This window comes from Atractosteus spatula, chromosome 27 (assembly GCF_055471065.1).
Source record: "Atractosteus spatula isolate fAtrSpa1 chromosome 27, fAtrSpa1.hap1, whole genome shotgun sequence".
In the NCBI taxonomy this organism is placed as follows: domain Eukaryota; kingdom Metazoa; phylum Chordata; class Actinopteri; order Semionotiformes; family Lepisosteidae; genus Atractosteus; species Atractosteus spatula.
In genome coordinates this window covers 11,621,154-11,648,504 of record NC_142732.1, presented here as the reverse complement: position 1 = coordinate 11,648,504, position 27,351 = coordinate 11,621,154, and the positions used below count along the sequence as shown (strand labels likewise).

The 27,351-nt window shown below is 41.4% G+C and overlaps 2 protein-coding genes across 2 annotated transcripts in view; one reads left to right on the top strand and one right to left on the bottom strand.

The window, feature by feature from the left end:
* Positions 1-12,027, bottom strand: part of LOC148814444 (von Willebrand factor A domain-containing protein 5A-like) — a 37,802-nt gene extending 25,775 nt beyond the window's left edge. The window contains exons 1-6 of the mRNA XM_088906856.1: positions 11,776-12,027; positions 9,173-9,220; positions 6,164-6,366; positions 5,608-5,830; positions 4,801-4,967; positions 4,598-4,712 (exon numbers count right to left, since the gene is read on the bottom strand). Coding sequence (XP_088762982.1) covers positions 4,598-4,712; positions 4,801-4,967; positions 5,608-5,830; positions 6,164-6,366; positions 9,173-9,215 — 751 coding nt within the window. The 5' untranslated portion in view covers positions 9,216-9,220; positions 11,776-12,027. The remainder of the gene's footprint in view (positions 1-4,597; positions 4,713-4,800; positions 4,968-5,607; positions 5,831-6,163; positions 6,367-9,172; positions 9,221-11,775) is intronic.
* Positions 12,028-17,017: 4,990 nt separating this feature from the next.
* The window catches only part of mybbp1a (MYB binding protein (P160) 1a), a 36,784-nt gene continuing 26,450 nt past the window's right edge, over positions 17,018-27,351 (top strand). Inside the window, exons 1-9 of the mRNA XM_088906997.1 lie at positions 17,018-17,302; positions 18,516-18,611; positions 19,265-19,348; positions 20,139-20,213; positions 20,346-20,453; positions 22,027-22,217; positions 23,674-23,841; positions 24,979-25,096; positions 26,567-26,856. Of these exons, the coding sequence (XP_088763123.1) occupies positions 17,111-17,302; positions 18,516-18,611; positions 19,265-19,348; positions 20,139-20,213; positions 20,346-20,453; positions 22,027-22,217; positions 23,674-23,841; positions 24,979-25,096; positions 26,567-26,856 (1,322 nt within the window). The 5' untranslated portion in view covers positions 17,018-17,110. The remainder of the gene's footprint in view (positions 17,303-18,515; positions 18,612-19,264; positions 19,349-20,138; positions 20,214-20,345; positions 20,454-22,026; positions 22,218-23,673; positions 23,842-24,978; positions 25,097-26,566; positions 26,857-27,351) is intronic.

The following is a 27,351-nucleotide window of genomic DNA, read 5'->3' as shown; positions in this document are numbered from 1 at the left end:
AACTTTGTGAAAGTACTGTAAAGTCACAATGTTGTCGCAAATCATTGGTCTCGCCAGGAGCGAGAGTGAGACCGAGAGTTTGTGAGATTGGTCACTGTAATGACTAATTTAATGTGATGGACGAGTGAATAAGTACAGGTTGTGCAGCAGACATTTTACCACAGTAAGTAGTATTTATAGGCAATATTTCTACAGGATCAAAAAATATATATTAACAAGCCTGCTTGTTTACAGTGTAATAGAGCTGCTTTACCTCACAGGAAGTTTTGTTGCCTCATTCTGAATCTCAGAATATATAGCTGTGCATGCCTGGAAATTGTGTATTTTGTGATGTAAATTCCCTTTGACTGAGGAGCTCTTTATGGCACCAAGCTAAGCAACACACTTCTGCTATCTGGAATGCCAAAGGACATCTATAGCAAAGACCCAGACAAAAGAGATTGGATATTTCTGATGTCCAGATAACTCCATCTTCAGCAAGAAAAAAAATGAGAAGCTCTTGGCCAGCATGTCTTCAAGCTTCAATCTTCAAATTATAAATATTAATAATAATAATAATAATAATCTTACTCTATACAAGTTTAATAAAGTTACATTCATGCTATAAAATTAATATTGACTGAAGAATATGAATGTTATTAATTATATGAGAGTGATTAAACTCATGAGGTAGACTATAAAAAATGTAACAATCACTCTACCGTATGTTAAATCTTGGATTTATTCATTCCTATCTTTGTAATCCCAGCATGGACAATCAGCCATTTGTATCAAAGCAGATGGTTTCAGATATACAGACAGCCACTATGTTATGCAGTACAGTATGTGTCTTTCATACAGTATATCCATTTTTTTAACAGTGTAATCGTTTAACATTGTGTATGCTTTGTATATGACTATATTAAACATCTTATGAAAAAGGTGAGTGCACATGATCTTGTACTGAATACCATTGTGACAGGAAAGGAATAAAAAGTAGAACACGCAAAAGGATCTGCCCCCAACAAAATCAATTATTAGAACTAAGAGAGGAAATGTTACTGAGGAAATGGAAAACCTTCACATTCGAAGATAGAAGATCAAACACAAAGACACATGCCTCTAAGCGTTAATTCTCATCAATTAAGGTATGTGCTATAAAATATTCCTGTTTTTCCAAGATTGGACTGAATCAGTTCCTTTTCAAAGTTTTCTTTTAATAAATAACGTACAAAAATATAGTAGAAACTGTACATGTACTGTAATTTTCCATACAAATGCATTAGACTGTCTGTAATGCTTAACTTTGTCGTGTTAGGTGCATGTCACACACAGTGTTTCAGCAGGGTTATTCCTATAACAGTGACCACCTCACTTTGTATTAATTTTTCTTTACTTCAACTGAGTCTTCAGTACAATTAATGGACTGCAGCTAGAACTCTGAAAAGCACCCTTATCATTATTACCTCAACAGTAATGGGTCCCGCGGAGAAACAAATCACACATTATACAGCAGGTTCTACCTATATTGCTACAGAGAGTTTCAAACCCCCTATAAAATGAAAAAATGAAATATGTTTGTGTTTATTCTTTTTTATGTGAAGTTTTTTTAATGTAATAATAATAATTGCTTACACTTATATAGCTCTTTTCCGTACACTCCACTCAAAGTGCTTTACAGGTAATGGGGACTCCCGTCCACCACCAGTGTGCAGCCCCACCTGGATGATGCACCAGCACACCGCCCACACACCAGCTGTATATGGGGATGATTAGGAGGCCATGATTGGTAAAGGCCAATGAGACAGCGGGGTAACACCCCTACTTTTTTCAAGAAACGCCCTGGGATTTTTAAGGACCACAGAGAGTCAAGACCTCAGTTTTACGTCTTATCTGAAAGACGGTGCCTTTTTACAGTATAGTGTCCCCATCACTCTCTCTCTCATCCTAGCGTTAATCCCGCATCAGCAGGGTCCGCTTGTCGGCACGCCTGTCTCCATTTGGTGGTTTGAACCAAATCTTTGAGCTGACGTTGCCATTAAATGCGACCGAGAATACTCCAACTGGCACGTCGCTCCACCTACCGTCGGGGGGGGGGGGGGGGGGGGGAGAGGAGAACAAAGTAATGTATCCAATTCATAGAGGGGGATTATTAGGAGGCATGGGCAATTTGGCCAGGATGCCGGGGTTACACCCCTACTCTTTTCGATAAATGCCCTGGGATTTTTAATGACCACAGAGAGTCAGGACCTCTGTTTTACATCTCATCCGAAAGACGGCGCTTGTTTACAGTATAGTGTCCCGTCACTATACTGGGGCATTAGGACCCACATGGACTGCAGGGTGAGCGCCCCCTGTTGGCCCCACTAACACCTCTTCCAGCAGCAACCTTAGTTTTTCCCAGGAGGTCTCCCATACAGGTACTGACCAGGTTCGCACCTGCTGAGTTTCAGTGGGTTGCCAATTGTAAGTTGCAGGGTGACATGGCTGCTGCCAAATAGATGATACTGTAATTTTATGTATAGTATACACACAGAATCATTTCTCTAATGCATCTACTGTAAGTGTTAGGCTCAATATTCATAAAAACCCAATAAGTATAGTGCGAAAATATCAAAATGTAGAAATTGGGTTACATACAGTAGCAGGTTCAGGAACATAACTTGGACTGTATACTGCTCCTCTTGTTGATTTCCTATACTTGTTTTGTATTAATAAACTGTTTATTGTGAATCTCTTTGTTAATCTACAGTATCTGAGTGATTCCTAATAGCCATAAAGCACTTGCAATTTTCTGAAAATGGAACCACTACATCACTGCACTCTTCACCCGAGAAGGTAGTTTCCACCCTTACCCTCGGCTCGTGTTTCACTCTTTATTCTGAAGAAGTGTGATGGGCTACCTAAGTCAATGCCTTTGAGGGTTCTGGGTGCTTGTATCAGGTCCCCTCATAATCTTCTCTACCAAAGATGTAAAAGGCTCAGTTCCTTCAGCCTATAAGTGTAGCATATTCCCTTAAGGCCCAGAATGTATTGGGCTCTGGTAAATTACTTCTGAGGTCACATCTTTCATGACTTTTGTAAGTTGCCATCAGGCTCTGGGGATTTATTCATCTTGAGTACTGCTCACTGAGGCATGTTGTTGTCTCCATCCTAGTGCACACTTGAATGACATTCATTTAATAGATCAGCCATGACCTTTTTATTGGGTAAAGTTTTTAAATTCCTTTTCTGTTGTAAATAACTTATTATAACTTTATAGCCTCCACTGTAATATTCATTTCAATTTCTCTCTTCAGTCAATATCCTTTATTCTGTGCTTGTAATGCTTCCTCTGTTAACACCTGAGTGAAATACTCATTTAATACATCAGCCATCTACCTTTCATTGTCTAGAAGTGCACCACTTTTGTCCCTGCTATATTTTACTTCATCCTTGATGGTTATTTTGCTGTTGGAGTACTAAAATAATTTTTTTGTATTTATTTTAGCTGCCATTGCAATAGTCCTTTCAATTTTCCTCCTGCCATTTGAATATCCTTTTTAAATGAATTTACAATTGTAAATTGTTGTACTTTAATAATTTTATAAAGCACTCTCCTCTGTTATTTTTCAATTTCTATTGTTGAAACATTTGGGATACTATTTTCTAACTTTTGATTTACATGGGTCCTGCCATCCCTTCAATACTGACATATCTATCCTACCCTATTTTACTTATTTTAAAATTCATTTGGTGAGGACTTAATTTGTGCTGTTTCTTTATATGCTTCAGAACACACCATATTATGATTACAACTCCTTTATGGCTTTCTCACATCAGCTTGCCTCACCAAGATCTTTACAAGAACTTCTTGGTGCTCCAACACACTGGATAAGAGAGCTGTCATTAACCAGGTCTTTTCCAGTCTACACGAGGAAAGTTGAACTCTTGAAAGTGCTTGAAAATTACTTTGTTTGCACAGAAATTCCTAGTTTCATTAAACAGTATTGAATTATAATCAACACTAGCATTTGGTGGCCCAGAGCATACTCCTAACACTACTTTTTTGAATGTTTATTGAGTATTCTGACCCATAAATTCAGAGACGCTTGATTCCTCTAGCTGAACATGAATACTCTTTTTTGATATACTGTATAACACTGCGCTGCCAACTGTTCTACCTTTTCTGTGTCCACAGAACAGATTCTATCACTAATGTCATATTCCTCACCTTCACTTTTGATTAGCCAGGTTTCTGTGATTCCATTAGCATCATAGTTGCTTTATAAAGTTGTTTATTCTTTCTTATTATCTGGTTTCTGATATTCCTAACACTTTTATGTTTTTCCTCTTTGTTTCTTCCTTGGCCTTTGTTCTCCACGTAAATTAATTTTCAGTTATCTTTGCTTGCTCTCCATACAATTCTACCTTCTGGATTTCCTTGCAGATCCTTGTGCCGAGAGGATTGGTGCCTGGTTCGTCCAGATGGGATCTGTTCTGTCGGTAGAGATGTCCTTTCTAACACATTGCAGATTCATGTGAAAACAGATAGAGGCCCAACCACACTTCTGATACCCAAGAGTCTTAAAAGCATTAAGTGTTACTGCCTGCTATTCCAATCAGGGGACATCCTTACCAGGAGAAGCAGATGGTAACCCAGCCTCGAGGATGGCAGTAGGCTGGTGGGCATGACAATAATAGACCAACAGTTCCACATCCCGATCAAACTTATGACCTGGAGACAGACTGAGCTGCAGAGATAGTAAAAAAGATAGTATTAAACAGAGCAAACCAAACCCATATTCATATCCCAAGTCTTGCTAACAGGGCAGTGCATACCTTGGCCTGGGTCTTGTCCTGGGTAAGGTATTCCAGTGGGCTGATTGGGCAGCTGCACTGCACCCTGTCAATGGCACTGGGGGAGGTGATGTGGACACTGAGAGACAGGCTGTAAGGCACAGATCCCCCAGAAGCACGGGGCAAATCTGCTGTTATACTGGCACTGCCTAACAGAGGGACATAGCAGGATAAAGACAGAGGGTCAGAGCAATAACCTGGCACAGACATCTCAAGAGGCAGCATATTGGAATATAAAAAGCCAGACAATTATTAATTTACAATTCTATAGAACTGGTATTGAACTGTCCACTGCCTGCTCTCAAGCATCATCAACACACAGGCCATCTAACCCAGCCCTGGTCCTGGGCCGCACTCACCTGCTGGTTTACATTCGGGCCAAATTCTCAGTTATACAATTAACAGACTTAATAACAGGATAAATCTGAACTGTGTGACTGTTTTCAGCTCTTGTTGTAACATGTTGGATTTTGCCTTTTAATGATTCAATTTTAAATGTAACATAAAATACCAAACTTTTGCAACTTAAGCAACTTGTTAGTTCAATTAAGGATTCATTAGGTAAAGCAGTTCGGCTGTAATGAAGGCCAGCATAGTGTGTATGAAATATATATTTTATGAAATAATGTTCTTTTTTAATCCAAATATAAATGTCAACTTTAGTACCAAGGAAGTATATTTTAAGACTGTACCAGAGCAGCTGAGTTCCAGGCAGTCAGAGTCCTCCTGTTACTCTCTTATTGCAGGAGCCACTCAGGTGTCCCAGGCAGGTATGTGAGGTAAACTTACCCACAGGAGTGTAGCGGGGGTTGAGTACAGCAGGCAGACAGAACCGCAGAGCCCTGTCCTCCTGCACGGGCAGCTCGGTGGCGTAGAACAGACTGACGGAGGCACTCTCCCCCGGGGCCAGGCTGCCCACGCTGAGCCGGAACACATCGGGGCTCTCATCGCTCTCCTCCAGGAGGAAGGCCTGCTGCCCGGAGCTCAAGGCATCGTCGTACTGCTCCCAAGCCTGGGAGACACACAGCAGCTTCACTGCTACACAGCTCCACACTGACGCTAAAGTGCAGATCAAGTGTCCGAAAGTGCAAATCAGGCACAGAGATGTGGAAGGAGAAACATGGTGACTCCCCTTCTGTGTTATCTCTACATAAATGATGTGCTGTATGACTTACTAGGCAGACAGCTACTGTATGTTTGGCTACATTACCATTCTAGTCAACCATGCTACAGGAACACAGTATCTTAGCCCAATGCTCAATTAAAGCAGAGCTAATGCCTGCACTATCAAATTTCAAATCACACACTTGTATAGAATAATGATCAGAGACTAGATGAAGCTCACCTCCTGTTTATCTCGAACCTCTGCCTCAATCTCCACCCCCCCAATTCGGGCAGAGAAGCGATAGACAGCTGAGCTACCTTCCATTGGAAACACAAAGACAGCCTCCACTGGACTGGACTCCTTGTTCTTATATTGCAGCGTGGAGGAGACATCTGCCACAAAGCCCCGCACACGGACCTCCACTGATATCGACTTCAGAGGCACTGAGACACAGAGAGAGCGTGGCTGATATGCATATTCAGCCTGACACTGACAGGGAGACATGAATACTGACACTCGCAGAGAAAGAAAGGGAGATGGATAAATACATAGTGCCTTGCAAAAGTATTCAGACTCATGCACAGTTTTTTCCCATTTTGTTGTTTTAAATCTTGTAGTCGTGACCCTTTGAAGGAGCAATTTAATTATGTTACCTCCTCCACACTTTCAAAGAAAAAAAAAAGAAGTAAACAGAAAATATAAAACAAACTTGTAAATCAGGGAAAAAAGTCCACATATACACATTAAATGATCAGCTGGTTGGTTTGACTGTTTAAGGTTCATTCTTGATGGACTAAATATGAGACAGGTCCAGGGCAACGCTGACTTGCTATGGCAACTGATCAATTACTTTATTAGGGGCAAGTCGTAGCTCACCTGCGGAAAGTAAGATCCCCAGATAACATGCAGGTTTAGGAACAGCAGAGAAGTGTTCAACAGGAAGGACAAAGGTTTATAACCCTAAGTTGTTTAGTTAGGAAGTACCTGAGTTTGGCTGAAGCCTTTGTATGAACTGATAATGACTCATCTTTTTAGAACTACTGCTTTCCTTTTATCACTCACACCTTGCACTGTTTTAGGATTTTTCTGTGTTTGTTCAAAAATCTAACAACCCTTTCTTTCTTCTAACAGTATTCATTTTTAGAAGCTCAGAAGCTCAGCTGTTTTTCTGAAGCAAATACTTGGACCTAACAATTTCTCTGCAGTATAATTTTAACAGTATTATATATGTCCTGAGGACAGTGTATCTGCATGTATTTATATTATCTGGAAAAACATTGTCTCTGCTCTTGGCACATCTAACATTATTAATATCCCAAACCTGTAAATATTTACCAGCTTTCCCACCTTCCCAGTTGTACCTTTTTTTGTTGCACAGTGTAGATTGTCATGTGAAGATCAGATGAGATCAAATTGAAACTTCTTGGTCTAAATGGAAAGTATTTCATCTGGTGCCTCATCCCTACTGACAAACATGATTGTGGCAACACTGTTATGGGGCAGCCTCTCATAAGAAGAGTCTACCAAGATTAAAACTGGGAAGAGAATGCACCTTTTGTCACGGATGTCAGAAGGGACAGGCCGTGGAATGGCAGGAGAGCGAAAAAACTACCCTATGCGTAGCGGTGAGATGGGGATTAGCCTGGGCTCAGCTGGTCAGACGATGTTGGGTAGAAACCTATGCCCTCAGGCCACGGAGGAGACGACCTGGTGCTGGGCGGGTCTCAAGACATCCGAACCCTCAATGCTGAGTGAGGAGGAAAGGGTGACCCAGAAATATATAGCCCCACACAAAGACACACCGGAAGGACAAACAAAGCACAGGGAAACTAGGAACAGGACAGAGCTGTAGAGGACGTGACACCTTTGAGCAGGACAATGAAACTACACTGGAATGGCTTAAGAATAAGAAAGTGATTTCCTTGGGTGGCCCAGGCAAAGTCCTGACTTCCATCCATTTGAGAATTTGTGGAAAAACTGCTGTCCACTGCTGTCCACAAGCAATTCCCATGAAACATGAGAGAGCTTGAGCAAATGTTACTAGAAGGGGCATAAATTGCACCAAAGACGGTAGAGAGACTTAAACAAAAAGGACTATAAAGCGCAGTAATTACTGACCAAGGTACTACTACCAAATACTGAGTTCATGGACCTCATTACTTATTATTACAGAGCTTAATAGACATACTGACACAGAGACAGAGAGATGCTAACACACAGACTGACAGCTACAGAGCAGAGAGAGGGGGTTACATACACATTAACACTGTGTCGGGCCAACTGAAAGAGAGAGCCATATGGCTTCTAAATTACATGTAAGTGGACACTGTAGGGAACAATTAGGCAATTATTTAACTGGTAAGGGTTTTAGAAACTCACACTGTCACATTGATTCAATTAATCTTTTGCTATAAAAAGGGTGTGCACAGACAGGATGGGGGTGGGCTGTTCTTTAAGTTGACTTTGTTATTGAATTGCCTGAAAAAACATATATAAAGCCTCATGGACTTTCTGTTGCAACGTTTTTGTGCCTGCAGACCTTGAGTCCGCCCTGGCCTGGTGTAACGAAGCATAGTTCTGGACCCTGTGCAGACATTATAATCTAGAAGTGAGTGGAAAAGGACAACGGGGAGGAGATGATGAGGATCAGGAGGGGTTGACAGACAGGGGGGCGTGATGATGGTGAGCTGGTGCTCGGGGGGTGTGGCCAGGGCAAACAAGTCCAAGGGAGTCCAGGGGGGAAATCCGGGGCGAAGTCCAAAAGTCCAAAACGGGGTGATCCAGCCAAGACAGGACAAAACAGTTAAAAGCCAGAACGAGATCCAGTACAGGGACGGGGAAATAAAAACAGGATGACGGGACCAGGCGCTCCGAGCCCCGGACTCAGCAGGGTCAGGACGCCGATAGGAAGCCTGTGCCCTCAAGCCGCGGGCGTAGGGCGACTTGATGGTAGGCGGGCCTCCGGGCGTCCGTCTTCCAGTGTAGAGCCCGGAATAGAGTGAACATCTGGCTTAAATAAGGAGGGGCAGGATAGGAGGCAGGTGGAATTAATCAACTAAAATGTGAAAGAGCCGGAGCTCCTTAAGAGGAAGGATTACGATCGTGACACCTGGTTCCTGTCCCACACTGAAAGAGAATGGGGTCCATACAGTGAGACTGACAGAGAAGTAAAATAAAGGCAATTCATCCACTGTGTTACTGTCACAGAGAGACATGGGGGCTAATCCAATCAGACTCTCTGGTTTTTACCTGGGTCTTTTTGCAGAGTCACAAGCCCACAGCAAATCACCATCTTGTCTGAGGAAAAAACATAAACCAACAAGTAAAGAGGTAGTTTCTCTGTTTAAATTCAGTGTTATCAAGTATAGAGACAGAACTACATACTACTACACAAACTAGCCACCACAAGAAGGTCTGCATCTCCAGTGTGATTGCTAATAAATACTTTTCTCATAAGCTTTATTACAGTTTGCCATAATTGTATGTCTATTTGCATAACAAGCAACAGTATTTACTGACATAGAGAAAATAAGAAGTAGTGTAAGTAACAAGCAGAAACTAAGAGAAATCATTGAAACTTTATTAATGGCAGTGATTCACCTCATTACTTATACTTACAGAGCTTAATACACATACTGACACAGAGACAGAGAGATGCTAACACACAGACTGACAGCTACAGAGCAGAGAGAGGGGGTTACATACACATTAACACTGTCGGGCCAACTCAAAGAGAGAGCCGCCCTCAGTCCTCCAAGTTACAAAGGTGACGAACAATCCTCAAGGAGTCACAGCATGGAACAGTGGTAATTAGAACTCAGTGAGGAATAAACCCAGAAGCAGCCAACCCTTCAGGACCAGACGTTACTATCAGTGTTGTAATCGTGTATAATTTACAACCTAAGGCCGACTGAGATAAGATCAGATCACTATATTAGCCATTTATTTAGCGACATAAAAACTCAGAATTACGACTTAATATCTCAGAATTACGACTTGAAAACTCAGAATTGCGACTTAAAAACTCAGAAATACGACTTTATATCTCGCAATTGCGACTTCGAAATAGCCCATATTTCATTGTCCTTTTGTTATTGTAATGGATTCGGGTTCTAGGGCTTGTGCCCTCGCCGCTCCCACCCTAGTTCGTACCTCACTACATGGGCTCGAACCCAGGTCTTGCCAGCTGAGCTAAAGAAGACCTTCTTTTTTTAAGTAAAAAGGGACATACAATGGAAATATGTAAAAAGTATAAGTTTCAGCTTTTGTAATTGTGAATTCCTCTGGATGTGAAGTGTCTATTTCTGTATCTCTTTTCATATTCTGTCTCCGTTTTTGTATTTCTGGTGTTTAAATAAAGACTTTTTTAAAAAGCCCACCGTCCACTATTCCATCCGGGTACTGTGGAAGCCTCACTGGCGGAAATGGGATTCCATAAAAAATAGTGTAATTAATTTGATTTTTTATCAGGGCACTGTACAAGACAAGTCTTCAGGCCTATAGATCCCATGATCCTGTACGATTCATGAATACAGTATAGTGTAACGGAACGGCCGACATACAGGTTGCACGATCTGGTTGCAGTGTGGTGACGGCACCGCCCTCCCCTGCGCATAACAGGGATGCTGGCCACCGGGGGGTAAAGAAAGTGTTCTTTAGCTCAGGTGGCAAGACCTGGGTTCGAGCCAATGCAGTGAGGCACGAACTAGGGTGGGAGCGGCGAGGGCACAAGCCCTAGAACCCGAATCCATTACAATAACAAAAGGACAGACAATGAAATGTGGGCTATTTCGAAGTCGCAAATGTGAGATAAAACGTCGAAATTGCGAGATATAAAGTCGGAATTCTGAGATACAAAGTCGCAATTGCAAGATACCATAGCGCGTTTTTTTTTGCTCCCTGGCGGAAACGGGCTTCCATATGTTGCCAATATCTTTGCAAATGAAACACATAAAGCCTTTAAACTAAATACATTTTAAAGACCGCGTATTTACGCAATTGCGCACCGACTGAAACACTGCGGGACCACTGTGAAACCCTTTCATTTCTGAAACCCTTTTTTTAATGTCCAGTTTTCATTCAGGTAAGGGTCAACTACATATACTACAATACTGCTGACAGCAGGAAACATGTACTCTTCTGTACTCGACAGCTTTTTAAAAACAGCACCCATGTTCAAACCGAATGTTTTAAACAGAAGACTGGTCTTTCACGGTCTTGCTTTGATTTGTGAAACATTTCTTTATTTTTTAGTTTTTTAATAAGACACCATTAGACACGCATTACACTGGGATAGGGGGTGCTCTTCATGAGTCAATAGCTTCAGAAATAAAACAAACTAATCCCACGCCTTACAGGCTGGATAATTGGAGACTACTTTGAGTTTGTCTCTGTGCTGTTCTGCTTCCTATGGTCATATGCGGGTGGTTCGCGTGAACACCTATTGAGCAGTATTTCTCGCATTGTGAACTTATATACTTATATTGTAATTGCGCATCAATCAAAAAGCTAAGGTTTTTAAAAAGATAATTTGCTTCCTGCTAAGTTTATGTAAAGGTTGTGAAAAATTTCACAAATCGCGGTCTTTAAATTCGTTTGGTTTGAAGGTTTTGTACGTTTTCCTTGCAAAGGTATTGGCAACAGAATATTAGTGTGTTGGCAAAAGAAATGGCGAAAAAACGACGAAGTGAAGGCTGTGAAAACATTCACAAATCATCTTATACACAGTGCAAGTGTTTTCATAACTCTTCGTGAAAACGCTATTGACGTTCCAAAATGAATACCGAAGTTCGAGCTAATTTTACCGCGGTCCAAGACCCGTCACCATACTTAATAAATTCAGAAATAGTTACCTGGCGTCCTCGCTATCGGGCAGTCTTCGGTTCCTGGCCGTCTGAAACAGACTGTGGGATCCAAATATGAGAATGCGCAGAGATACAAAGATCTGATATTGAATCACGGTTTCGTAGCTCTCTGTAACGTTCGAGTTTCCAAGATAATATCAATAATAATATTTATCGCGGCCCTTTCGCATTTAAATACTAAGGAAAATCCGCAGCTAGACGCAGCTCCGTCGTGTTCCCCTGCAAACCGCTTAGTGACTCGTATCACTCGTTCGTGCCAGTTTGGCTCTGGCTCCTGATGTATTAAGCTCTTTGTGGAGTGTATGCCCAGACCTTTGCTGTATGAGGACGTGCCTGGGCCGCATAAACAATACAGGAAGGTTATTCACAACATTGCAGTTTTCTTTCCGTTTGGAGCAGAAGGGAGGGTAGCGAATGCCTCTGTTAATACACTTAGTTTGGAACAATTGGAGTGTTCAAAAAGCACTTTTAGAAGTTGTAATCTACATCCAAATATTTCACTTGTAAACTTTACCATGATCTACACTTACATATACTGTACACTTTACCATGATGTAATCTTTCCTTTGGGATGAAATATGATTTAATATATATATATATTTTTTTGTGTAAGGTATTCACCTTTTTCTTTTATGTGCATTTAAAGTAATCCAATAAACATTTGATGCTGTCTTCAATCCTTGTGCATTGGAATAAAACAGCTAACTTCCAAAATACAGGAAGCACTTGAGTAAATGGGGGATACAAAGTACTGTATCTTGAAAGCAGGTCCTTCCACACAAGAGTAGTTCCTGATTGAATTAGGCAATTGACATCCCAGCATTCTTATGGTCCTGGATAAAAATGCTGGGCAGGTGTCACGGAGAACCGGACTTCGGTGGATTGGGATCCTATGCGAGGCACTTCTGATATAGACGGTTCAACATTGAGACGGGAGGCGAAGGCGTGGTCGAGGACTAGGCTAGGAGGTCAAAATCCAGAAAGGTTCCCTGAGTTCGAAGGTACCAGATCGGGAGGCAAAGATGTTGTCGAGAACAGGAGCTGGGGTCAAAATCCAGGAAGATATCGAGAGTTCAAAGGTACCAAATCGGGAGGCGAAGTCCTAGTCAAGGAGAAGCGTAGTCGAAATACCGGGTGTCTAGTAACAAGCAAAGTAGGGTTGGGAACATAGGAATACGGAGCTCAGAGAGGAGACCTCAATCGTGAGCGAGGAAGGGAGGACTAGTGAGGGTTTAAATAGTGCTGAGTAGATTGGTGCATGGATGTTTAGGGAGAGAAGAGTTTGTGGGAATGTAGGAGTGCTTACATGCCCGAGTGCGAATCGTGACAGCAGGCCCACCTGCCCATTATTTTGGCTACAATGGTTAGAACAAGAGATCTCAGTGACTGTGAGAGAGGGGCTGATTGTTGGATCATGTTTGGCAGGGGCTTCAATGCTGAACATGCTGATGTTTCATGAGGAACAGTGGCTGAGGTGATGTTGGCATGGGAGTCTGAGGTAAAGGTGTCATAAACGAGTGGTGTGAGACTGTATGGTCTGTCGAACTTCACAGAGAAAGGATGCAATGTTCGGGATGCAGTGCAAAAACCACATTGTGCCTAAAATTGAAAACGGGCAGTGGTCTACTGAGCAGTGGAAAAAGTCATATGGGCAGATTAATTTTTCTTCACCCTGATCTCAACAAGTGGATGAGTACATGTTGGGCACACCAAAATCCAACTACAGGCTCATGTACTTGTTTCCCCACGGTGAAGGGGGCACAGTTTAGGTCCACTCAACCCCTTAGAGGGCAAGGAAGCCATCCTGATCGATCAGTCCACTGCTGAAGCATTTCTATCCTGATGGGAGTGGACACTTCCAGGATGACCACGCTCCAATCCCCTGGGCTTGGGTGGTCACTGAAGGGTTTGATGTGCATGAAAATGCTGCACTCTGTATGCCATGGCCATCCCAGTCACCAGATCTCATGGAGAGGAGCTTGAGACACCATTTTCCTCACCACCATCAACAAAACATCAAATGATCTAATTTCTCATGGAAGAATGTTCCAGACACTTGTAGAATCTATGCCAAGGAACATTAAAGCTGTTCTGATGGTTCATGGAGGCCCAGAGCCCTGTTAAGACGCTCATGTTGGCGTTTCCTTTATTTTGGCAAATTGTATATACTGTAGAATTCTAACAGACTGAAATCAAGACATATTTTATTTTACCTTTATTTACACGTAGCACAAAATCACCAATCTGAAAACCAAACATTCTACTTTGGAAAAGTAAGTTGGATAAGTGAACACACCCCTGAGTTAGTACTTGGTGGCAGCACCATTTGCTTGAGTTACAGTCATATAATTCTGTTCTGGATAGGTCTGTACCAACGTCTGCCCATTCCTCCTTACAGGACTGTTCCAGCTCAGTCCAACTGAGAGGACACTGCTGAGGGACTGAACCTCTAAGTCATTCCACAGATTTTTAAATTGGTTTAGGTCAGGGTCTCTGACTCAGCCACTCAAGGATGTTCAGGATGTTTAGGCAAGACTAATCTTTTCTAAAATCATGATGATTGTTTCCCAGTCCCTGGGTACTACTCCTGTCTTAAGTGACTGTTGGAAGAGTTGCGTCAATGGCTTCTGAATAATACATGTATTGTACTCAAGGAAACAAGATCTACAACAGTACAGTTGTTAAAAAGGTAAAGACCAGTAGGGAAAGTTTATTTGTGGAGTAACACAGGGATATGTACTTGGACACTGCTCTTTTACATTAAATTTAGAGAAATAGCAAACAATGTGGAAGAAGCAAATATAATTTAAAGAGCTTTAGATACCTGTAGACAATGGTTTTTACTACTGTAATGCCACTAGGGGTGTCATCCTAGAGGCACAGTACAGACTTTATAGACTCCTTTGCATGTATAAAGATGGCCACATGAGAATGCCAGCACCTAAAATGGTGACACAGCCTATACAAGTTGCCTATACAAGATAATCAAGTTGCTAGCAGGCACACCTGCTGTAAAGGAAGGCTTGCGGACGATAGGTCAATATGATACAACTGCTTTGCTTTGCTAGATGTTAACACCTATTTATGTAATCCTGAGGTAGAATTGAACTATGAGATGACCTGAAGCTAAGTGAATGAATGGTATTAAATGAGGTAAAACTGCCCTGTATCAAAGGCTGTCCTGTATTATGACTATTGTGCTATTTCAAAACAGGTAAAAAAAAACACTGCTATAGCTGAAGCCAGGGGGGAAAAAATGTTTGTGGACAGACCAAGAAGGAAGACAGTGATGTAACACAAGACCCGAGGTAAACCAACAGAGTTGTACAAAAGGTAAAAAAGAAAACAAAAGGAGAATAAATGGAAAACAGATCACAGACAGGAGGTCACAGAGTAAAATGCAGACTTGGCAAAGCCAGTTTAGATTGTGATCTTGGAGAGATTTTTTGTTATAATTTAAATGAAAGAAGGCATTGAAGAAAGAATCTAAAATCCTATATATATATTGCAACAAAGCATTTAAGTGATAAAGCAAATATGTGTATCACCAGCTGGGAAAGCCATATCAGTATCTGAAAGAGACACAAAGCACAGCTGCAAGGTACATACCTAGCACTCTTTATTTACAGCACTGAAAATCTCACAAAATCCTGAGCTCCTCAATAGTCCCTCACTAACAAAACTGGGCAACTAAGCTGCTTACCAGTTTCCAAAACCATTTCTGCTAAACTCTTCACTAAAGCTCAGTCTCCCTCTGAGACACTTCATAAAAGTCACATTCAAAGTTACTCACTGTTTCAGAATTTCAGCATTTTGGTCAGATGCTCCTTCTACAGCTGGTCATTCCACACACAAACTCCATGTTTTCCAGATAGCAGGTGCAGCTGACCTAGCATACTTCCTGTTTTTGAAAGTGTCATCTGACCAATTTGTCTTCCAGCACCTGTGAGCCAGACAAGGGCATCATGCAGCAGAGGTGCTTGTACCCACAGCTCCACAGTTCCCAATAGGCTCCCAGTCCCTTATAAGATGCAAAACTCTTCCAATGCTCCTTGAGAGAAGCAGAACTAAAGAATACATTAAAGGGTCCATAAAAGCAAAGGTAGGAATCCATACTGAAGCGATAAATAATGACACCTTTCCCAGTAAAACGTTTGGCCCTGCTGCTTTAATGAGGGAAAAGGCTGAAGCTCAAGTCACTGACTGACGTTTAATGGAAAGAGAAATCAGAGTAAGAGATTGAGCCATTAATGTGAGGGACTTGAAATTCTGCAGAGCTGAACCATTAATTTTGTATTATAAAAGCATTTTGGAGAGAGAAATCGGCATTGGTTGTATTAAAAGCCATTTAAAGTCAACCAAACAACTCTGTGATAATTCATTACGAAGCTACATCTAGGTGTTTTTGTTCATGGAATATTATTTTAGATAAGAGCATCAGAAAGGCAACAGATAAGAGAAAGCCATCGAGCTCAGCTTTCTTTTTGCACCAAGGAAGGTTGTTCCAGAAGCCCACCACTGTCATCAGCCACTGTGAGAAGCCCAGTATTTCCTATTATTATATATTAACAGTTTTTGTTTTGCTGCCTACACTTGTCTACATTAAATGCCACCTGTGAATGTTTGCCCAGTCTTTTTTTTTCCATTATGCAGTATTAGTTTGTTTCCCTGTGTTGGAATTTTATGCTGTGGTTTACCTAGGGGTGTACGGATGGTACTGTGGGGAGTGTAGTGTAGTAAAATAAAATGAAAATAGCAGATCGGAATGGCAAGTCAGCTTTCTCGAATGCTTTCTTAACATAATTAGCCTTGTACAAATTTAAATTCATTAACTAAATAGTGGGGAAAGTAGAGTGAGCACTAGTGTAAAGACTCTGGATTATTTAAAACATAAAAATAACCAAACCTAATGACGAACCCTACATTCTCCACAGAATTAGGCCATTGGGAACTGTAACATTCCAAAGCTATTATAAGCAGCTCTTTAGAAAGGCAACTCACATCTATCATACCCATATATCATACTTAAAAGATACTTTCCACAGTACAAAATGTGAACTTCACTTTTGCACTAACTATACCACAATCTCAGTGACTGATAAAAAGCAAATGTTATATCTTTCATTAATGGAAAAAAATGAACGAGGTAACAAACCTTAAAATTCTGGAACCCTTAATCGGGGGATTAATCTTACACGAACCTTCCAGCCTGCTGCACGCTGAGCGCTCTTCCGATTGACCGGAACACGTGGGTTCCTGCTACAATGCGATCGTTGCTCTAACACACGTTTTCTGCTGAAGTGCTGCCGATATTGATATTTACATGGCAGCAGCGGTTGCTAGCATGGGGGAGATAGAAACTGAGCCGGTGCGGCCCAAAGTGACCGATGCCAAAGGAATCCTCCAGCAGAATCGAGAGTTCCTTGACTTTTTTTGGGATATCGTGAAACCGGAGCAAGAAATACGATTAAAAGCCATCGAAGATCTGATCTGCTATCTGAAAAACAGCGAGAAGGTAGGATTGTAATGATTATTTACGTACATTGCTATAATAGGTTTCCTGGGTTTTTGATAGAATTAGGGATATATTTAGGGGGCAAATACAAATTAATTTTAAAACAAAATGTTCAACGAAACTTTTCAGGAGTTTTGTGCATACACAAGACTTTCCAGACTTGGTTTAACCACGTGGGTTTTGGTGACACTCATGGGCTTCCTTTGCCTCTTGATAAAACGTCTTTTTAGGACCTGCTATAAGGACCTTAAAATTTAGAAGTTATGCTAAGCGAATCAGCAGCGGGTTCTTAAACGTTTGCCCAGAATCTCAGTTGTTAAAAGAAAGGTGATTTTTATTTTGTTGTTTTTGATTACTTGTCAATGCTGCGAGACATTTTATATGTCTTTGCTTTGTGTGCATTTTATTTTTGTGCATTTTTAATAATGTTACGCAAGGTTTAACATACGTTTTTTCAGCAGTTTTATCATTTCGATATTTTTTTACAATTTTACAATTCATGTTTTTACTTCTGTGTTTGGTTAGGAATTTTGTTTATTCCTCTTGCATTCTTATTATTTGATAAACAACGAGCTTTTATTAAGAAGCTTGCCGAGGACTGTATTTGCAATGAATAAATAATTGACTCGTCTAACCCAGTGAGTAACGTTGGTTAGCTATGCATTTTCATTGCTGGAATGTTAAAGAACTGATTGGGAATGATTTAGTTTGATGCCTTTGATGGCAAAGTAACTTTGTACAGTTTTATACAGCTTGGAATGGTCTTGAATGAACTTTGCTTAATGGTATAAGAGCACTATCTCACCCAGGGCGTGAACTCACAATTATTCAGGTACAAGTCTAGAGGTCTGACCACTCCTGCACACTTCAGTGGTAGTGTTTTATTTAGGCAGCATTGCTATTGTGGAGGAGTGGTGAGGACTCTGGGTGTTTGTGGTTCAGATCCTAGTGGGACACAGCAGTTGTAGCATTTAGCATAGTGCATCTCTGATATTTCTCTATTAAATTGCCCAGTTCTTTACATTTGGACAAAAGTGTCAACCAAAAAAAGCACATTATTCTTCCTTTTTATAGTTTGACCCTGTAGGTCTTCCCATGCGTAAATAATTAGGTACTTGTTTTTTACATCTGGGTGATCTGTGCCACACAAAGGGTCTCTGGGTGTGAGTGTGATGGGCTAATCTTCTCTTCTCTCTTTTGCTGTCCTTCCCAGCCGGATGAGCTGAAATACACCCTGAAGCGACTGGTGGACGGGCTGTCCCACACTAGAGAGACTGCGCGGCCTGGCTTCAGCTTGGCTCTGGCCCAGGTCAGTGTCCTCCACAGCTGTCTCTGAGTGTGTGTCAGGGAACGAAGAATCACAGCTTAAACATCGTGTTAGAACCTGTTAGTAGGTAAAAAACAAGTAACACGAGCAGTGCTTCTTACTGCCAAGTTAAAGAAGTTTTCCAGCACTGAACAACATAAGGATGATTACTTAGGAGAGGAAGCTATTCTACCCCATTTGCTAGGAGTATGATCCAAGGATCCCATCAAGCTGTTTCTTAAAGGATGCCAAAGGATCACCTTCACATGGCTGGGCAACCTGTTCCATAACTCTTTGAGTAAAGACCTGTTTCCTTTTTTCTCAGTTTTAAATATGCTTCGACCTAGTTTTCACTGGTGTCCTATGGGTTACGTTTCAAATACAAGTAAAACAGACTAGAAAATAATCACGCTTGTTACAGGTTAATTATACATGACTTAGAGTTCGAGAATTTCCAGCCCGAATGCTCGGCCACCTGAATTCTTTCTCTGCACCCTGAAGATGTTTTTTTGTCTGAGCTGTATGGAACTCAAATGCATTTGCATTACAGTTACATTGAAATGCAACTTGTGTTTTTCAACAGCTGGCTTCACTGTGGTGATTGTGTTGTACTCTTTCATAGTAACCCAGACCTAAACATATGGTATTTATCGCAGGTCCTGCAGGTGTTTGAGGAGATCCCACTGCAGACAACACTGGACCATATTAAGGAAAAGAACAACCTGGAGACAGTGAAGAAGGTCAGGAAACAGTTCTTCCACACTCCCGACTGGACACCTAGAGCTCCCAAGTACCACATTCTTGCCATGGAGTCCTCTCCTGTCCATGGTCTCCTGATCTGATGTAGATGGTCTTCCTGGCCATGGAGATGTCTGGAAAGTTTGTGGAAAATTTACATTAAACTCTAAAGTATTTGGACAGAAATGTCAACTATCCATCACCAAACATCAAATGAGTTAAATGCAAAGTATGTTTTTCTTGTAATATAGCATGTTCATAGAATTACCTCAAAATAATTCATATATTACCATTCATTATTTATCTTATCACTCATATTAACCTTGAGATCACAAATACAGATTGCTATAATAACTTGGATTGTTCTGTCCCAATACTTTAAGATAGCAATTTAGCATCTTCAGACATGGCAATGAATATGCACTTTTTTTCCCCATTTTCTTTCTGCTGAATCTGTGATCAGTCAGATACTTCAAATTGGAGCTAGAAAGTGCTTTATATTAAAGGTCATCAAAGTCCAAACTTAATCAATTTGTAAAGTCAGTTAAAATCAACATCAATATACTTTATACTGAAGGAAAGGTCTAATTAAATACTGATGGTCTTAATGTGGAAATCGATGAAGATGGCTACGTGTTTTCAGAACGGGTTTTAGTTTTTAGTAAACCTTGTGCCAGCTTCTGAACATTAGGGCGTTTTATTGGATTTTAAGACTTGGGAAACGGGTAGATCCAGCTCTGTTTGCCTTGGTTATTTCTCCGATGGCCTCACCTGATTTTTATTATTCCTCAGAAACTCAGAAGAAATGCTGCATTTGGGAATTTCTTCGGAGTGCTGGCTTTGTCCCAGTCGGGACGCCTCCCTAAGGTAACTTAAGTTTTGGAAAACGCTGTTGAGGGCTGTGCATTCAGCTCACTAGAGATTGAGCCCACGGGGGAGTGAGGTAGTTTCCCAGTTTAATACACAAATGTCTCAGGCCTGCCTGTGTGTTGCTGATAGGAGCCCAAAGTGGTCCTGGAGTGCGTGAAGCTGCTGCAGAGCCTGGACCAGTACAGAGAGCACCTGAAGGATCTGCCCAGGAAGACCATGGTGGACATCCTGTCTGAGGTGAGCCTTCAGGCCTGCAGTAACACTGCTGCAGAGTGACGCTCAACTGTTTCCTTCCTGTGGTGACTTGTTGGCCATGATGTGTGCTTTTGGCACTCTGCGGAGATTAAAGTGGATAAAGAAATTCCTTTCTTTCAAGAACAGCGTTTCTCCAGCAAGGAATTCAGTGACTGGTTCTATGAAATTGGTTAAATGTCCTTTAAATGTCCATCCTTTGAAGATGTTGCACAAAGCAGTAGAACACAGTACAGTCAGTGCTGTAGTGAAATGACAAGGAATTCATGCATTGATTCTGTGCCAACTCAGTTGCCTTGATGTTAATTGAATTAATGTTAAAGGGCTTGTATAAACCTCCTATAAAATGTCCCAATTGATGCCCTGTCATTATACTATCCCAGATTTTCAATTATGAAATTGCAGTCTGCAGTTCAGTTTTCAATACTAATTCGGAAAAACCTTCCCTGTCCTCTGGCAACATTTCTCAGTGGAAATGCTCCAAGTGGCCAGTATGTGTCACTCCTTCTGGAGATCAAACTAGATTTAAAATGCTTCCTGAGAAACAAGTAATTTGCATTTCAGGCTGAAACAGTTCTGGTTGGTGTGTGATGGCTGCAGGACCCTGCAGCTGCCAGACACTCACACAGTCAGTCTCCTTATAGAAGGTCCAGTCTCCTGGCTTTGTGGTCATTACTGCCACATATTTGAAGACCAAATCTCAGTCACAAAGTAATGAAATAACAGTCGGGAGGTTTGCCCCTGCAATCATGTCAACAGCTGTTAAGCTGGACTGGTCAGAAACATGTCGATAATGTGCCTGTCAAGACAAACCACACCTGTCAACGGCTGACCTCAAAGTTTGCTGAAAATATTTCAAAGATTGAAAGCTCATTTGGAAAATAACTTTATTAAGTCTGTAAAAAGACGAATTTATGAATAACATTTTTTGCTGTTTAATAACACTTATTATAAATCTCATGAGTTCATGGAAAATTACCAGTTTACAAAAGAGTTCTTACTTACTATCCATGATCTTTTCTAATGCAGGCCAAGAGGCCGTTCTGTCTCCCTCGCACTGTCACAGCCCCGACAGATCAGACTGTGTTCAGTGAAAGAGGTTTATTAATCAAAAATCTCCTCTTCAGAGTGTTTGTTGAACAGTATGTGCTGATGAATGCCAGTAGTCATATTGAATAAAGCTATAAGGTTGGCTTCCCCCAACACCTATAGATAGATATCAGGTCAGAGAGAAAACATGTTGAAGTCATTGATCCTGTGACAAGCATATTTTCTTTTTATGTGACTTGAAACTTGGAAAACACTCCGTGTTGCTGCTTATTTATGTAAAATCACATTTTATGAAAGTTTTGTTTGTCTTATAAAATTTTCCAGCCTTTTTATTGCTCTAGCCAGTCCCTGACGCAGCTTCCAAGAAATCCGGGCTCCTTCCCTGCTCGTTTGAAGCAGTAGAGGTGGCATGTTCGGAGCACAGTTTCCAGATGTGTTCCACCCTGTAGCAGCTCCATATTGAGGAGCTATTTCTTCCAACAAACTCTTGCATCTTTTTTTTCTCCAGACTCCAGAGGCAGTGTTTGAAGAGGTGCTGTTGGGGGCGCTGCAGAGCGACCTGTCCTCAGCGTTCAGCACCCCAGAGCGGCTGCACCTCCTGCTGGTCGGCATCCAGAAGTTCCCAAGCGTGCTGAAGCCTAAGAAACTGAAGAAGCTCCTGGGGACGTCCACTGTGGTCACAATGGAAAACATCCCAAAGTAAGAACCTTACTATATCGTTGGCTCCAGGCCTCTAGGGTCTGTAAATAGGGTTGCTGGGTGGCAATTAGATAATTAGATTATTGGTGATGGTTCTCACCTGGCATTAATTATTGATGTGTGAGCTATAAATGGTCTCATGGAGTTAGTCGGTAGTTGGGGTTTTTAGAGCAGTCTAGAGGAGTTGCTTTACGGTTTCTGTTGAATATGTTGCAGTAAAGAAATCTGGACTCTTCACTGTATAACACATGCGAAATTTCAGAAGGAGCAGACTTTACTTACATCTATAGTGCTGTAGAGTTTGAGCAATTTATTTAAAACTTATTTCAATGTCTTGAAAAAATGTAATGAATTTCCATTTCTTTCCTGTAAACGGTTCTCTCCGTTTTGAAAGTTCACGTTTAAAATGTTCAACATGATCAATCCTCATTTAGAAATGTTGAACCATGTAAACATCAAAAACGGCTCTTGCTTCCGTTTCAACGGGTTTCTATTCGTTCACTTTTCCCATTATACTGATCAAGTGTCATTTTCAGTGTAAGTGAGTCGATGCCTGTTTTTGAATTAATGTGGCATGAGGTCAAATAAAAATTGATGCTCATTTTAAGAACCATCAAAGCAGATTATTGAGAACAGGGCATTCGAAGCAGCAGTGCTTCTGTTTTTTGGGGTGAGCATGTTTTGTGCTTTATACTTGAAAGACGTGTGTCTGAAAATAAAGAGCAGGGTTCTGGCAGTGTGTTGCAGGGTTAGGCAAGCTTGGAACTTTCATTCTGTTGTAGTGGCACATGTGATCCAACAGTGCTGAGAGCACACTGGCCTGACTTTTGTATTATATATCAGTTTCAGTCAGACTTGAAGTGCAATCACAGATGAATGTCGATTTAAGGAAGTTTAAAATGAGAGGAGTCCTGTTTCCCCATCTCGTTCATTTAGTTGCTAGTTTCTTATTGATTCAAGGATATTATCCAGCGATTTCTTAAACGATCACATGCTTTTTATTTCAACAGCATGGCTGGGCAGTTTGTTCTGGATATCCTGTTTCAGTCCCAAATACATTCAGTGTTAGTTCCACTTGTGTACTCAGGTCTGTGTTCCACCATTTGCTCCTGAAGTAGCTCACGTGGTTGGCTCTGTTGGATTTTAAATGCTTCTCTCAAGCCCCCTTGTAGTCTGTTTGAGACTAGAGAGATTTAAGAACCTTAAATATTACATAAGACATTACTTTAAAGCAAAGAATTAACATCGTTGTGCATCTTTAAACCAATTTACAGAAGCAATATCCTGTTTGTGATATGTTGTCCAATAATTTAGTGAGAAATTGTTTAAGTAGGCTCTTCAACTTCTTCACAGAATTCTGTGTGGTTTTTCTGGAGGTTCAAGATGCTGGATCAGGTGTGGTTGTTCAGATTGTACCCTGTTCCTCATAACAATTTCTCACCTGTCTTCTTTCCAGGCTGATAGAGGTGTTAAAAATGGCAGCCAAGTCCGTGAAGAAGGACCACACTCTTCCTCCAGTGGGTCTAGACCTGTTACAGATAGCTCTCAGGGAGGACAGTTTCGAGCTCTTATGGAGAGAAGCTGTCGTCAATGGTCTGCTGTTAGATCAGTCAGGACCCAGCAGGTAAGGATTTCAAAAGGGCAAAATGTGATGCACTTTAATCTATGAAAGTAACCTGACCTTGTCATATCCCGCAGTCAGATCTGGAGGAAACATCAGACTTGGAGAAATGTTTCTTAAGAAAAATGAGAGAGCACACTATTATTAATACAAGAAAGGTTTTGAATAAAACAACATTCACTTTCTGTATCCTTATAAGGTAACTTGGTGATCCCTCTGGTCCTGGTCTGCCACAACGGTTAAGTCACTAATAAAGTCTTTAAGAGAGGATGTTCTAGTTTTCATTCTACGTGAACCATCACTAAAGTCCAAGAATTAAAGATCCTTTGATTCTGTTTTAATATAAATAGTAGTTTTGTCTGATTGTTTCCTCAGAACAGCTTTCAGAGACTGGCGGTGGACTGTGGTATCTGCTGCTGTAGTGTCCTGTAGTGTATTGAAAGGCGGTACCTTGCTCAGATCGGTTCTCATGGTGAAGCCTGGCAATGTCTGTGTAGAAAAAATTAGTGCAAACATTTTCAAAAGTTTAAATTTTGATGGGAGTCTAACATTGTGGGATCAGGTAGACAGTTTTACTAAAAGCACAATTTAAAAGAAGAATCACCATAATCTTGTGTATGTTTAATATGAACAATTTTTTTTATATCTAAAAGCAGCTGCACCAAAAAAAATGCTACAATTTGTGTGGGAATGTTCTCTTTTATTTGCCATTGGTTACAACCATTAACATTGTCTGGGTAATCGCACAAACAGTCCCTCTGTATGTAATGAGATCTCTTCTCAACACAGTCCTTATCTCTAAGAGACATTTATGATAAATGAATGTTTCATTTTGCTTTTTTGCTCTACTTCTTGTATGGCATGTCAGAATGCTTTAGGTGAGGGATTTGGTCAAATAAATCCTAAAATCTGTTGTTTCTAATTCAAATGTACTTCAGTTCTGACTCCGTTTGACAAAGAACGTTCTCCATTGTGAGCCACTCTCCCGATCAAGTATCTGTGACAAATGGCGTGGTGGGATCCGGTCTGGATCATGGATCTTGTCACACTTAAATACAAGCCATCTGCAAAAGCCATCTGTTGGGCGGCACCCATGAGTCCGGCAGCACCTGACACTCTGCCTTTCTCCCTGCTCCGAAGCTACATGTGTTACCGGCTGCTGGGCAGTGCGCTGCCGATGCTGTCCCTGCCACAGCTGCGCCATGTGCTGACGGGGGAGGTGATGAGGCACTATGGGGAGCACGTGGTGTCTGCTCAGGTTAGTGGTTTGCTCATGGGTATTCACTCGTGTTAGAACCTTTAACTCGTGTTTAACCTTCATGACACAGCCCTGGTCAGTTTATTCAAGGTCACAGAATACCATCATGGGCCCATTCTAAATGATTTTACTAACTGGTGCAACGGGTTCTCCCTGAACTTAAATGTTTCAAAAACAAAGGAACTGGTTATTGCTTTTAGGAAAAATACCACACCCCCTCAACCCACTATAATTGATGGTCAGCCTGTTGAAATTGTCGATGACTATAAGGACTTGGGACTGGTCATTGACAAAAACCTAAAATGGGACAAATGTTGTGACACGGTCTATAAAGAGGGCTGACAGAGACTCTTCTTTCTTAGAAAACTCGGCTGCTTTAAGGTAGATAAAACTATCCTTACACTTTTCTACAAATCATTCATTGAAAGTGTCTCAACATACTGCATCACTTGCTGGTGTGGCAACATGAGTACCGGTAACTGTAATAGACTGGTAAATTAGTGAATATAAGTGGCAAAATAATCAGGAATAATCAAATCAACTTAAGCATCCTTTACAAACAGAGGGTGACTAAGAAAGCCAAAAGCATCAGGGAGTGTGTGTCTCACCCCCTCCACTGCGAATTCACACTTCTCCCATCTGGGAGACACCTCTGTGCCCTCAGGTGTAAAACCAAGAGACTCAGGAAATCTTTCATTTCAACTGCTATTACACTCTTAAACAATGCAAAGTAACTACCTTGTCTCTTGTTTCTTTTCTCCTGTAACACTTCTGTATTCTCTTCCCTTTTGATTATGTTTATTTGGCATTGTGTTGTGTTTGACTGTGCCGTAAAAAAAAATCCCCTAGGGAACAATAAAGCTTGAATTGAATTAACTCAACTTATCAAAGGCGATGGACAGTGCACTGCCTGTTAAGGCACACTCAGATATATAAACGGGTAGTAATGCTCTGGTACTGGCTCACTGATAACTTGTAAGGTGAAGCACACCCTGTTTAAAGGGGATTTCTTCCTAGACAGGTTTTATCGTGCCAGATATCATTTAAGATGTTGAGAAACATGGTAACTAGATAGCATGCCCACTGCTCTTTTGGTTTCTATCTGCTCTTTAAGTACCATGATGGAGGGACCTTTGCCATTTTAAATCATAGAGCTTTTTTACGTCTTCATGTCTTTGCTGATTTGTTTATTTTGTCTGATATAACCCATCGGGTCAGGACAAGGCACTGATTGACCTGGGATTCTGAACATTCGCACACATTCACACACATCTTGAACAGGGGCCTGTAGCACCAGGTCACTGGGGTTTCCATGGGTTATTCATCTTCTTGTTCATAACTGGGTGATTTCCTTCTCTCACAAACACTTAGTGCAACTCGATGAGGTAAGAGATGGAATTAAGACTAGTGTTGTGTTGAATGTTGGCACATGATTTACTGATCGTGCGGTGTGGTTCTCTTCTTCCACAGCTCCCTGACCGGTTCAAGTTTGCCCCCGAGATGGACAAGTATGTGGAGGAGTTCCTGAAGGGTTGCACTGACCCAGAGAAACAGCTGGCTGTGGTGTTGAGCTTCACCTTGCTCACCAACCAAGGCTACCCTGTGATACCTACCTTCTGGAAGGCAGTGCAGCACCTGGAGCTGTCTGCCCTGCAGAGATACGTGGAGTGGCTCAAGGACATGTTCATCAACCCGCAGCTGGACTCCTGCCTGGAGTTCTCCACCAGAAGACAGCAGCGAGTCCAGGAGTCCGGAGAAAGGTGACTGTCTCCTCTTAGCCCATCCCTCTGTTCATGCTGGCATTTGGAAACTAAAGGTGTGCTCCAGGTGCTCTGGTGGCAGTGGGAGATATGAGCCCAGCTAGCTAAGTCCACCTGTACTTCATAAGAAACTGCACTACTCGTGTATCTTTGTGATTGATCTTTTATTAAAATATTAAAAGAATGTTAAACAGTTGTCCTTTTTAAAAGTTTCCTTTTTCAATCTATTAGAATGAAGTGTAGTGAATGTGCACTAAGTGAGGCTGTAACCGGGAGTTATGGGAGAAGAGCTTACCGGTCAGGATGCAGGATTATAAACATGCCTTTATAGGAGGTCAGCCTGTTGGCACAGTGGTCTTGTCTCCAGCCGGTATGGGTTGTGCTTCAGAGATCCCAGGTCTGCCTACACCCTCCATCAAAGTGTGTCCAGGCTTGTTCAGCAGCGCTGAAATAAAGGCAGGACATGGAAAAGGATAGACAGGCATCTGATTTCAT